General features: G+C 53.3%; 1 protein-coding gene across 1 annotated transcript in view; it reads right to left on the minus strand.

The window, feature by feature from the left end:
- Positions 1–12,571, minus strand: part of ABTB2 (ankyrin repeat and BTB domain containing 2) — a 172,806-nt gene extending 160,235 nt beyond the window's left edge. The window contains exon 1 of the mRNA XM_032356792.1: positions 11,252–12,571. Coding sequence (XP_032212683.1) covers positions 11,252–12,134 — 883 coding nt within the window. The 5' untranslated portion in view covers positions 12,135–12,571. The remainder of the gene's footprint in view (positions 1–11,251) is intronic.
- Positions 12,572–14,129: the final 1,558 nt, after the last annotated feature.

Genomic DNA, 14,129 nt, shown 5'->3' on the forward strand with positions numbered 1-14,129 from the left:
TCTAATGTGAACCCAGGGTCAAGACCCACGGAAACAACCCAATGAGATAAGAACCATGAAGAACCATGATAAATACCCATTAAACAGGAGAAGAAAACTGAGGCTCAGTGACCAGATAACTAACTGGCAGTCAGGCAGTGGCGACTCTCTCATGTTCCACTTCTCGGCCACTCTGCGCCGTCATGCTCCTCAGGAGGAACAGAAGACCAGCCCATCCAACAGGTGCTCGAACCCTCCCATAGAGCCTTTCTCTGACTTCTCCAGAGCCCCCTCTGCCTTCTCAAAGCACCCAAGAAGGTTCTCTCTGGGGCTAAATTGCTGACTCAGATTTGACCTCCATGAACCCAAAGCGCCTGAAATGGAGCCTCACTTTCGAAAGACCAAGGGGTACAGGCCCAGGGTCAGATGGATCCACCGAACACCTGGTCCGAATTAAACAGATCTTTTGTTAATGACAGGAAATGATAGGGTCTACGCTCTTCATTAAAGCTGCTGGCTGCCCTTGAAGAAGCTAGAGAGCAAACTTGAGGGGCTCCTAAGGCCCTCAACCATGGAATTAGAAGACAAAATAAATCTCTCCTGCCGGAGGCCCTATCTGACCCTCCTGGACGGTGCCCACTAGCAGGTCAGACAAAGGGCAAGCAATGTTTCCACACATCATATGATTAAGAGAGTGTAAGGAGATCTGGAGGCCGACCGCCTGCTTGGCATCTCTACGCAGGAGTGTGGGACAAGCAACCAAACTCACAGGCTGACCTGCAGCTCAATCCGACTTCTTCCGCACACAGCTGTTCCATTCTAAGCAATGACTACTCCCTCCTTTCAGAGGCTCAGACTACACATCTTACGGTCATACTGATTCCTCTCCCAAACTGTTGACATAGCCCAAGGCTGTAACTTCAAAATACACCCACGAACTCACAACCTCCCTGCTGACTCCCAACCCAAGCCACCATCCTGCCTCGCTTGGATTACTACAAAAGCCTCCCAGCGGTCATGCTGTCTCTACCCCATCCGCCATGCTACACTCTCTTTCCAACCTAGCAGAGGGGCTGACTTCGTTCAAGTACAAATCATATTGTGTCATTTCTGTGCATTAAGTCCCTCCAGTGGCTCCCAGCAGACTCTGATTAACAATCAAAGAGCCCCCCAATGGCCTACAAGGCCCGACCTGGCTCACCACCCCTCCACAGGCTCTCCAACCAAATCTCCCTGCTCCCCTACCTTCGCCCCAGGCCAGCCACGCTCGTTTCCCGGAGCCCACCAGCCACCTGCTGTTTCCCCTGCCCAGATCCTTCTGCTCCAGCCTGGCTGGCCTCACCGTGATTCTTACAGCATGCCTCCCTCTTCCTCCTTACCCCCCGGGCCTCTGTCCCCAGACCTGGGAAGGTGCCCAGCGCACAGTAAGCCCTCAGCAAATATTTGTTGGATGAACAAGTAGATGCGTCCCAAACTCAACTCTTGGCCTCTCCCAGGTTCCCAACCCCAGCCCCTGTGACCCACAGTCTGTCTCCTAAAGACCAACATGGTAGAAGGCACACAGGTCTCTCCTAGAATACTTGACGAGCACCCACAAGCCAGGTGGGGCTCCCTGGGATGGCTGTCCAGGGCCAGCTCCACCACGCAGTGTGCTCCCCTGCTACTGAGCTGGGTCCCAGCATCATTCTGGCCTGCCTGGCTCTACCCAGGAGAGTTATATCCAGAAGGACAGCTGCAAGCAACTTGCCCGCAAAGTGTGTGCTCATGTACAGGAGCAACTTTTGAGGCTGTCTGTTCTGCCTCCTTCAGAACATTTTGTTCAACTTCAGCCTGGGGATTCGTCCGGGGGATGGGCTGGCAGGGAAGAAGGATGGTAAGCTGCCCCATTCACAGAGCCGCTCAAACTTTGTGGTTGCGGGGTAAACCGGGGTTCAGAACCCAGGCACCTTGCACTGCTGAGCTCCACGTCCCAGTGCCTGGGGTTGCTGGCAGCCTGTTATCATCCCCCTTACTCTTTCCCTCCTCTTTGAAAAACCGGCCCTGCCAACTGCAACAAACAGCATTTAAAAATATCTTGCTGGATTATACAGCCCTGCTTTCTAAATTCCTCACAATGCCTGTCTCTGTCCCACATAGGAGAAACACGGGTGTAGCGTATTTAATTTTTTTTTTCCCCCTTAGCTGCTCCCCTGCTATAAATACCCAAGTCTGGGTAGGCGGGCCTCCAACACCGACTGCATGAAGTCACCTCGAGGGAGCCAGTCCCACCACAGTGCCGGCCCGCCAGGGTCTGGGTGCAGCTGTTGTGCACCGAAGTGCTAGGTTGGCCAGGAGGAGATAGAACTTATCCCTTCGATGGGGGTGGGTGGGGGGGGGGGTGGTTATTAAGATTTCTAATACATAATTGCAGTTCATCCCAATATGGAAAAGGCTGTTGTCTCATCCTACCACCCAGACAGGGCTTCAGAGAGCACGTCCAGCTCCATCCCGGGCTGTTTCTTTCCCCAGGATGCTAAGCACAGGGCTTGACCTTAGGAAAAAGATTTCACAGCGTTCTTGTGGGGTCTAGAAACATTATCAGAGACAGAAGGGCCCTTGGAGAATCTAGCCCGACCTCTTCACACCACAGATAAAGCAACGGAGAGCCAAGAAGACAGAGTGATTCACTCCAGGTCACAGAGGGGCCACACTCCAACACAGAGCTTTCTAGATCCAAACCCTCAGCTCGCTGGACTGGACTGTCCTAGATGCTTGTGTACAGAGGGCTGCTTGGTGTGCGAGCTTTAGCTTGTGTTTATTAACAGTTCTCCTCACAGAAAATGCTGATTTTCATATTTTAAAAGATACAGACTAAAAAAAAAAATTTTTTTTTTTTTTAATTTTTTACAAATGCTTGGCCTTGGTTTCAGGGATGATTTTCATGCACTCAAAGGCTTGTTTTGCCCTCTCTGAGTTCCAATTTAATCTCTCCCCACCCAAATCTTGTCTATCTGGTACTTCCAAGTTCAGTTTCCCTGTTTTATTTTCCCATTATGGACCTGAACCCACCCTTTCTCCTCAACTCACTGCTGGAAAAAAATGGACCCCAAAATCATTAACTATAAACGACTGTGTATATGTATATACATATATATTTCATTCAAAAGCTCTTTTTCTTACAGGAGAATTCCTTCACGGGGTCAGGAAAAGCACTAACAGCAGAGTTATTAGCTGGGCCATTGATGACCTACCACATTGTATTACTGTCAGTGGAATTCCACCAGACCCTAGGGAGTCCAGTCCAGATGGCGTGGAGGGATAACGTGGTTCCACCAGATCAAGCATTTAATAAGACTGAAATCTTTATTATCAATGCTCTGGAAAGGCCTTCACCAACATTGGAAGGTGACTAAACCTGAGAACTGACCCACTACTTTCCAGAATGATCAACGCCAAACCGGAACTTGAACCTATCCAATCATACTCCTGACCGAAGAAAGTATCTGATCCTGCTTTATGTCCCTCTCCAATCTCCAGGATTTGGAAACCCTGCCTTGGCAAGAGTCTATCCAATGGCCTCATTTAACAGGACTGTCAGCCCTGACCTTCATTTGGTACTGGCATTGCTTTGGCCCGAACTGCTCTGTTTAGGGCCCTGGGACGAAAGGCTGAGTCTGAAGCCAAGTTGAATGGGAGAAGCAAGGTGAATGGAAGCCTGGTTCTTCATGCCCTCTCAGCCCAGGCCGGCTTGCTCAGTCTTCCCTCGTTCCTTGTCCTGCTAGGACAATGGACAGTGGCGGCGGCGGGGGATGGTAAGCGCGGAGAAGGGTGTGTGCTTTGCTGAGGCCAAGCTTCCAATCAACAAAAGGGGTAACGGGAGGTCTGGGGCTGTGGTTAAGATGCGCTGGGGGAGCAGACGCACTCGATTTCTGAATTATAAAAATGAGTATTGGAAAGCTCTCTTCCTGCACTCTGGCAGGCTTCTTAACATCTGGATAAAAGATGTGGGAAAGCTGTCCCTTTTTGCTGCGTTATCTGCCTTGTTCTCCCCATCCAGCATCTGAAGCTTCTGGCCAAGCGGGGTTGCCTGCTGTTCTCCAACACACACACTTCAGCTTCCAGGTCTCTGCGTCCCACGTTCCCTCCGTCTGGAAGCCTGTGTGCTCTTCACACTGCCTCCCCTTCCCTGCCCCAGACCGGCCTGCCCCAGTCCCACTAGTTCCCATACCACATCCTCACAAAGCAGCCCTCCCTCCCAGCCAGGCCTCCTCTTCCCTGCTTTGAGCTCTCTTGTCACCAAAAGCTTCCAGGTCCCCATCTATAGGGCAGATAGGACATCCACCTCTTAGAAGGGCTCGGGAGCAGAAGGGGAACAGCGGATGGAAAGCAATCAGCACCATCCTTGCCGACCAAAGCCAGCCACGCTGGACTTCCTTGCAAGGATCTGGGCATACGCTTTGCTTTCCCTACCAGACCCCACGCTCCCTGATAGTCAAGATCAATTCTTGCCCTCCTCCAACTTGTCTCCATTGCCCCGTCCACAGCCTGCTCTCAGGAAGAAGCCGAGTAATGAGGCCGGCGTGCACATCTCGGCTTACTTGGGCTGTGCTCCCTCGCCTTCTCCTCCCAGTTCGGCATGGGGCTCCGAACATGCTGCCAGAGCTGCAAAACCATTTAGGCCTTTTTTTTTTTTTTTTAAAAAACAAGCAAGAAGACCACAAAGTATGTTTACATGACAGGCCAGCGAAACACAAAACACCTGCTGTCCCGTGGCTCAGGACTTGGCAACTGCAACAAGCGGGGGCCAATATCCATAGTGGAATTGCTCCCTGGGGCCGGGAGCCTGGCGTGTGCACTGCCACAGTCCTCAGTGCAGTGGGCCAGGCAGGAGATCAGGGTGGGGAAGGGGGTCTGATCTCACTGCCCTGTGCCAGCCGGCTTCATCTTGCGGACAATCATAATGGAGCAGGGTGCAAGGCTGCTTTTTCCAGATTCCCTAACTTCCCTCTACCTATTAGTCACCAAGGAAATCCTTGTGGCTACACCTTGTCACCCTGGGATTTGGGTCACGATCTCCCCCTGCACTAGAGATTCCCACTACAGCAAAAGCAAATAAGACTAGTACATTCAACATGAGTCTGCAAAAACACAGCAATAATTAGAATTAATATTTTATGCACCAGAGTACAGAGTTCCTTACAGGGGCTTTTATTAAATCCTCAGAGTCATCCTGTGAGGCGGGTACTGTTTCTCAATCCCCAGCGATTTTGCCCCCCAGGGGACATCTGGCAATGTCTGGGGATGCTTTTGATGGTCACGCTGGCAGCAGGGAGGGGAGGGAATGCTGCGGGCATCCTAGTGGGTAGAGGCCCGGATACCACGAAGTGCCCCACAATCCACAGGACTTCCTCCACAACAAAAACCATCCAGTCCCACAGGTCAGCAGGGACAAGCTTTGAGAAATCCTGTTAGAAGAAAACTAGGGCATAGAAGTGAACCTGCCCAGAGTCTCACAGCCTCTCAGGTAAGGTGCCAGGAAGGACCCCCACGGAGGCCAACCCTGTGCTCTGCTCTTCACACTGACCCCAGCCGCTAGGCCACCCCGGGAGCCCCCGCTTGGCACCGAGGGCAGCGCCCCACACAGAAGAACCAGCCCCTCATTTTCCCATAGATCAACGGAGATGTGGAGCCACTGGCTGGAAGCATGGGCCCCAACTCAGACTTCAGAACCAAAGCATTCCGGGGCCTGCTATGCAGGCTGCTTCTCTCCCCGGGCTCCCAGCACTGATATTTTGCCCCGTGCAGGCTGCATCAGGAAATCATAAAGGCTCTTCTGCCAACTCCAGATCCCGTGAGCTGAGCTCCCAGAGACCAGTGGCTGAAACGCAGGCTCCTTTGGGGTGCCTTTCCTACTGGGTTTCTTCCTGTCCTGAACTGACTCACCCTCCGTACGAGTCTGGCAGCGGAGGCCACAGCTTTTCCATTGCACTGGGCTGACTGCTCACCAAGCAGCTGACCCTTGCTAGGCCCTCCCTGCCTCTCAGGGGCAGCAACCGGGGGTCCTTAAGGCCCATGGTACCTGTGGCATTCGCTCTGGGACAGCCAGAAACACTGACGCAGAGTAAGGCAGACCCCTCTGGGGGCCCATCTGTGCCCAGATCTTGAAGCCTGGTTTTCACCATTGGTTAGGAAGACTCACTGGCCGAACCCATTTAGGGTGCCCGGACCCAGCAGGCTGCCGACCGATAAAATCTGTCATAAATACTGCTGTCACTAAGAGTTCGGTGGGGAGGGTCGCATATAGCTCCTCACACCTTTATTCCCAGGAAAAGCACAGGCCTAAGGCTTGGGCAATCCGGGGCCCGGTCCTGCCACATCTATAACCTCGCTGTGAATTTTGGGAAAGGGCCGTCCTGTTCCATGGATTTTTATGGGGACCCAGTAAGGTCATGGATGAGAAATGTTTCAGGTGCTACACAGAGCATGGAAGTGTGGAGATGGGGCCAAGTGTCCACCCCCATCCTGTCAGGCAAAGGCCAAGTACAGACAGTGGGACAGATAAGCACCAGCCCAAGGATTGGCACCAACCCCCTGTCTCCGGCTTGCCTTGGAACTTAGGTGTCACTCGTCCATCCCGGGAGTGTCTCAGCAGTGCCAGCCTTACTTCCTTCTCAGACGGGAGGCAGGGGGTCATCAAGTGACATCAAGTGATCTGAGCAAGAGTCATCAAGTGAGCTCACCCTCTGGGGCAGCTCTGGGGGCGAGGGAGGGGTGGGGGTCCTGTTCTTAGGGGAACTGGGTACCTCCATCTCGCAACTCAGTCCTCCTGCTGCCTATTAGACTTCTGCTGTGACACCCCCACTTTGGGCACTGCACCCGGAAGAGCTCCCCTATTTGCCTTTGAAATACAAATGACACCCCTCCATTTACATCTACTGCACAGCTGGCCTCAGGAACCCTGTGAGAAATCAGGGTATCAAAGGTTGAATGAGGTTCCTGATGCTTGGGAACCCCCCAAACGCTGCCTCTGTTCATCAAGAACTTGAAATTCTCAGCCACGATATTAAAAGGGGGAAGACTCTTCCCTGGTGTCCAAGGATTTCAAGCAACTTTCCGGAATTAAACATCTGGCGGCAGAATCATTTATTTGCCCGACGAGTTCGTACAGTGCACCTACTATGCACCAGACGCCCTGTGGGGTCCCAGGGAGACTACGAGCTCACAGTGGGGTGGGTGAGACAGACCCAAGCAGGAAATGATATGAGCATATGCTCTGGGGGCTGCAGAAACACAGAGGAGAGGCGGCTCTCTCAGTCGGGGGTGGAGGAGTCAGGTAAAGCCTTCTGGAAAAAGCAGAACAACTCCACCTTGTTCCTCTAACTACTCGAGGCTGGGTTGCATTTCTCCGGCAGTCAAGGGGAAAAAAAAATAAGTTTTCATTTCCAAAGCTTGCTTTGTTCCAGTTTTACCAGCTCCCTTGGCTTCAATAAAACTGTCCAAGAGAAGCTGCCCTCCTCCCTCAGACTACCCAGGTGTGAAAACTGATTAAATACCAACTAGCGCCTCAATTAACTCTTGCCCCCTTCATTGACGATCTTCAGGGAAATCTCCTTATCATCTTCTTGCTAACAGAGTCCTCCAGGAGAACGGCACACCCACTGTAGATGCAGCCCTGTACTTCTTGGCTGTAAATGACATGGTTGGGCCTTGCTTCTGATGATAAATAACCAAATAATTCAGACAAGTCCCGAGTCACTAGATTTTGCCTAGAGATTCTTCAATAGCAGTGGTACTGATACACTTCCTATTACCAGTGACATGCCAAAGAGGCCCCCTCCTTGGCTGTCATTTAAATTAGCTCTAGTCACATTATCCCATTACCTTGCCTTTTTTTTTTTTTTAAATAACATTTACTACTAAGGGTAAAATCCCTGTTTGTCACTGGTTTATAAGCTTCATGAGAGGTGGACCCTCCCCTCCTTCTCCCCTTAATCCACAGCACTTCTAACACCCAGCAGTGGGCACAGGGTCGTGCTCAGTAATACTTGTTGAATGAACTGCTAGCCTTTACTAAGCATTTACTGTGTGCTAAGATCTTTAAATCTATGATCTCACCCAATCCTCATACCAACCTCATGAGGCAGGTGCAGTTATGGCCCCTCATTTTACAGATGATAATGCTTAAGAAATGTGCCCCGGGTCACTCTTATAAAGAGCAGAAGTGACAGAGATCGCCTTCTTTACCTCCGTGAAGGGGCTACTCTTGGGGACTTCCTGGTTACTGCTTTGGAGCAAGGACATTCTCAGCAAAAACCTCATTTCATATACAGGCTTGGAACTGAAGAGGATTTTCTCAAATGCTTTGAGCACTCATGAAAGCTTCGTAAGACAAACAGCCCAGAAGAAACCCAGGACTGAGTCTCAGTATCAGACTTACACGCAGGGATAGGAAAGAGCAGGCGCCGGCAGGGGGTGGGGTGGGGTGGGGTGCAGGCAGCGAACCGGAGAAGTTTCTATTTTCTGCCAGCTCCGTGCTTATAAATACTACGTCCCATAAGGAAGCCACGGAGATACTATCCCTTAATGACACCGGGAACACGGACATCAATACCGAATGAGCAAGTGATAGAGAGCTCCTGCTGCTCTGCGAAGCTGAGATCATGTTGTATAAAAGCTACAGAACTTTTATCATCCATCCTGGGCTGAGCAAAACCATATTCGCCCAGCACTCTGAGTAATGGCCAGAGTAGATGGATTAGGGCCCTTAAATTCCTGGTTGCAAGACATTAAAAGTTTAGGAGCCCCATATAGCTGAGTCAAATGCATGTGCCCATGCTGTATAATTAGCAGGCACAACAACAATAAAGCTATAATTGAAAGGGAAGACCAGCAGGACAAGAACACGAACCGGCACCCTCCTCCCAAGTGTAGCCACTTCTCCCTTGGTCTTCACCTGCGTTATCCGTAACCCTGCCGGCCTTGGGCTTCCGCGTGACACAGGTTTGGATCTCCCATTCCTTCCCTCAGCAATTTCTGCTTCCCTCTGAAGTCAGCTTTCAGGCATAAGTAATTCACCGCTCCTCTACTAAACATTCCTTTCACTTTGTCTAAACAGACTTCATAAATCAACCTAGTTACTGTTTACGGAGGCCACCGGCAGGATCTCATGTATAAAAAATGAGCATCCGTGCTCCTAAGTGGAAGCGGAGGGTCGCCTTGCCTGCAAGAGACTTCCCAGGAGACCAGGGAAGGCACAGAAGGAGACGCTTGCTCGGGATGTCCAGGGAGCCCTGCTGTCTGTCACGTGGCATCCTGCTGTCTTGACTAGCACTGCTTGAGAAGGATTGTTTGGAGTAAGGGAGGAGGCTCAATGATGGGGTCAAAAACTCAGCCTGTAAAGAAATCCCAAGGAGTGATGATCCTAGATAAGAAATGGCATTTTGGGGTAAGCCTTTTAGTGGAAGACAGCTATGTTCTAGCAATTCCTGGCTACTCTGCCTTTTCAGGGGACCCTGGAGAGGCAGCTGTTCTTCCTAGCTTCAATTTGCAGTTGGAAAAACTGAGAAGTTCCTCTACCTGCTGGGTACCAGCTGAGCACGAAGGGCGTTTTTAGTTCTGTTTGGCACCTCTTTTTCCATTTTTTCCTAGTCTGGTCTACAGGCTCGGGGCCTCCGTCTTTTCTCCTAGGGAGCTTTCCTTCTTTGAGCTCAGTCTGGGCCTCCCCCGCAGCCTAAAAGTACAGGATTCTCCCCTGGGCTATGATGGTGGGTGGAAATTCCCCTGCCCTCCACTTCCTCTCCTGGAGCTCATGTTCCCGGTGTTGATACCACAAACTCAGAAGGCAAAGCACCATTATCAGCTGTGACATCATCAGCACAGATTCTGGGCTGACCTCAACTCTGACCTCTGAGGAGGAAAATTAAAAGGCAAGTGCTCTTCCATTCCAGGCATCTCCTTTGGTGGTGCCAGAATTAAAACCCAAACCAAGGAAGGGCTAAGCAAAGTCATGCCGCTACACACAAACTATCTTCAAAATGAGGCTTAGACGTTAGCTGCCCTCCTTGGAAACTGGACTGGTAAGAATGACGCTGTTTCCTCTCCTCTGATGGCCAAAAGCTTCAACTCTGGAACCTGCCCAGGCTCAGATTTTAGCTTTGTCGCTTAATGTCTGTGTAATCTAGGGTAAATTGCTTAACAATTGTGAGCCTTCGTTTCCCTATCAGTATAATGAGGATCATACTAGAGAGTACCTACTTAACAGAATTGCTAGGATTTCTTGAATTAATGTATGAAGTGCTAAGAATAGGGACTGACATACTGTTAAGTGCTCACTTTAAATTTTAGCTATTTTGATGTTCAACCATCACCCGCCTGGCCTCTTCCACGGACTACTTGTTTGCCACCGAAGGCTGTCCCCAAAATGGCCTTCCAATCAGATTGCAAGGATGTCTAGCCATAGTACCATTCTAAATTTATGGTTTGCTGACTTCTGAAACTGGAGTCTGGTAGGCAGTTTGCTGTTAAATGTATGTCACACCCTCGCCTTACCAGGGTGAAGGTCAAGTGCTTCCCTTCCACACTTTGCACTGAAGCCTTGTCATCCTTCAGAGAAGTGCAACTACCCAGTGTGGTTCCTTTCTCAAACTCCCCATCATGCAGTTGCCCATCCCCCATCACCAAGTTTACTGGGTCATCATTTCTTTTGGGAAAGCCCATAAGGTTGTGCATTTACTATAACACTGAGCACAGACAGTTAAGAACCTACCACTACTTTTCTGCTTCTAGGAGGAGGCCTGAAGTGCATCCTTGAAGCCTGCAAAGCTCAAGGCAGCTGCACCTGATCCTGGGCTTCCTGCTCCCTTCCTTCCATCCCACTTATACGAGGCTCAGGTCTTAAGAGTTTGGAGCCTCTGGCTGCTGCTATTGGGCTGGAGAGACTAGGGTCAGAGCCACATTCCATTTGCTCTGCTGCTGGGGAAAGACCACTAGAGATCCAGTCAAGCAAAGGTAAAGAGCAGCAGGGCAATCAGCTTCGTGGGAAAACAGGTTCAGGAATGGCTTGATCAAGAGCCTCAATCAGTAAACAGCATCCACATAGTGATGATGCCACGGAATAACAGGATGTAGTACATAAACCTCCAAAAGCCAGCCACCTGCAAGAACCATCTAATGAATTCCATCCTCAAAACAAACGTTTTCTCCCAGGTCCTGGCACACTCACCAGCTTCGCCCTAGGAAATTCAGGGCGGGAATTCTCTCCCATCTGTCCAAGGCCTGAGGCCCGCACACTTACCATTGGCGTTCTTGCCGCAGATGAGATGTTCATAGGGCTGCAGGACGCCCCAGAGCTCAGCGTCGTTGTTGATGACCATCTCCAGGGCCTCGGGGGACACCTCGCCGGCCCCGGCCCCTCCGCCATCGGGGCTCTGGCTGGCCAGCACCCTGGCCCGGATCTCCTCCACCAGGTTCTCCATGCAGGCGGTGAGCGAAATGGCCGCGTACTCGTGGATGCGCACGGAGATGCGGGTGTCCACCATCCAACGGAAGAAACGGCCCACCGAGAAGGTGAGGCCACAGCGCGCAGACTTGCCCCGGCGCAGCCCGTCGCCGGCGCTCATGCTGTACAGAGACAGTGCCTTGACCGCGGCCACCGCGCAGCTCTCGGCCAGCGCCCAGCTGTGCACCAGGCGCACGGCGCTCTGCACCTCAAAGCGGGTGCACTTGGCGTGCAACACGCTCAGGCGCTGCGCCTCGCGGGCCACGCGAATGAGAGCCCTGCGGAGCAGCCCCGCCAGGCGCCGCACCGCCTCGGCGGAGAATAGGGGCAGCCGCCGGCCGCCCGCGCCTTTGCGAAGCACCCGGGCCACGTCTCCCTCGGTCCAGGGGAACTCCTCCAGCTCGGGGAGGCGCGGGCAGCGCGAGAAAAGGTCGGCCACTTCGGGGTCCTCGGGCAGCACCGTGTTCACCGTGTCCCAGCTGTTGTGGCGGCTGTTCATGGAGCCGGAGTAGCACCACCAGGCCGCCCCGCGGTGCTGCTGCGCCGAAGAGTTGAGCGCCTGCGAGTTGGACTTGGAGGACGAGAGGCTGAGTGAGCGGCACGAGTCCCCGGCCCCATACCCGGAGTCCAAGGTCAAGTCCTCCAGCGTCTTGAGAGTGGAGCTGTACGTCCCGGCCATGGAGAGCCTGCCGGCGGTGGCCTCGCCGAGCGAGGGGCGCTCACAACTCCATGCTCCCTTCCCCAAGTGGGCAGGAACAGGCTCTAGGCTCTCCCGGGCGCCCTCCTTCCGCTCGGCGGCCGCATCACCCGCCCGGAGGCCGCGGGAAGGTGGGCGAGATTCTCGGCGGCCGGGGCCCCGCGCGTCCCGCGTCCGACTCGAAGCTGTCACTGGAATGGCCCCCGCCGCTTCCCCGCGGCAGCCCCCTGGTCCTCCTCAGCCTCCCGCCAGCAGAGCGTCTGTCCTCCGCAGAGAAGGAATCCCGGGAGAACAGGGCGGTGGCAGAAGGAGGAGGCGGCTCGCGGCGCCGCGCGAGTCCGGGACCAGCCGGCGAGAAAGCGCTCAGCAAACTTCTGCGCCGCGCGGGCGGCCCGCACAGCTGGGTACCCAGCCGCCGCCGGCATGCAAATAACCCGGGGAGGCTCACCAATCATCGGCCGCGACGGGCAGGGGCTGCACCAATGATCTCCTCGAGGGGCGGTCACTATGCAAATTTCACGGGGCTGCGGGTGAAACCCCGCGGCGAGGGAGGCGGGGCTGGAGGCCGAGGGTCGGGTGCAGCGGCGGGGATGAAGGTGGAGGAGGGGTAAGAGCCCGCGAGCCCCCGGCAGCGCGGGGAGGTGCGAGCAGAGACCGGGAAAGGAGGGGTCGACGCGTTAGGGTCCGGAGCTGACGATTTAACGAAAAATTTAAAGGAAAAGCCACGGTGCGCTGCCCCCTGCCCCCCGTCCAGGCACTGGGCGTTCGCAGCCCCCTTTCAAGCCCCCTTGCAGCCCAGCACCGATGCTGACTTGTCGACTGTGGTCCCAGGGTTGGGAGGACGGGTATGGAACAGCCGCCTAGGGGAGGAGGCACCAGCCAGGCACCGCACCTCTCTCCCGGACTTTCTGACAGGCCCCTCCCGTTTCCTGAGATGAAACTCATTTGTGTTTAATGGGAGGAGGGACGTCCTTCCTTGCTTCTCCGGAATCCGTCTGGTTTTCTTTACGATGCTCTCCAGGTTCCAATCAGACCAGATCTGACGAATAGACGGGCTCCAGGAGGTCTGTGGTCCCCCTGCCTCCCCACCACGGGAAATTACGCAGTTTTCTGAGCATTAACTCTGGGGAGACGGTCCTAACTTTTATCAGAGTCTCAAAAGGGCCCATGCCTTCCGCGTTACATTTGGACAGTACGACTGGCTGTCAGGTGGAGACTTTCTGTCCGGGGTGTGTCCGAGTATGTGTGTGTGTGAAGATGAGAAGGGTACCTAGCACTGGCCTGCGCTCCGGCACCTGGCGGCATGCACCACCTCCTGATGGTGTGCGCATGGAGGAGCCCTGCGCCCCGCCGGGACTCGGTTTCCTCCCGGGTGAAGCGAGTGCTGACCTCCAAGCAGCGCCCTTGTAAACCTGTCTCGGGCCCTGCGTCCAGAAGCGGTCGGCCAGAGCGCTGTGGTTCCAGCAGATCCACGCCCAGCCCTCTCCATCCGCCTGCTGTCCCGCAGCTATGCATACACACGTGCTCGAAAGTGCACATGCCCCCTCCGGTGCAACCGCAAAGTGAAGGAGGTGATTGTGCACGCGGTGCCCCCAAGTCAGCCTCCCCCGCTGCTGAAGGGCTTCTTTGTGCTGTATCTTACACAGTTCCAACTTCGGGCCGTGAGTTGGATACGAACTAGAAATGTCTGGTTTGTCTCTTTGCTTCTGAAATTAATGGCCCTTTCCCTGTGAAATTCCTTTTTTTTTTTTTTTTTTTGGTGGCAGTTTGGCTTAATTTTTCCTTTCTGCGAGTTTTTATTTATGCAATATCGCCGCCTCATGGTCAGGAGAGAGAAGGAGTCAAGGGTGGAAGCAACACGAAAGACACAAGTTCGCGAGCTCAAGTTAACAGAAGACACAAGGTGTGACTACAGCGGATGGAACTGAGATAAGTTAAAAGTGAGTATTGAGGTTCAACATGCCAAAAACGAAATGT

Source organism: Mustela erminea, chromosome 9 (genome assembly GCF_009829155.1).
Source record: "Mustela erminea isolate mMusErm1 chromosome 9, mMusErm1.Pri, whole genome shotgun sequence".
In the NCBI taxonomy this organism is placed as follows: domain Eukaryota; kingdom Metazoa; phylum Chordata; class Mammalia; order Carnivora; family Mustelidae; genus Mustela; species Mustela erminea.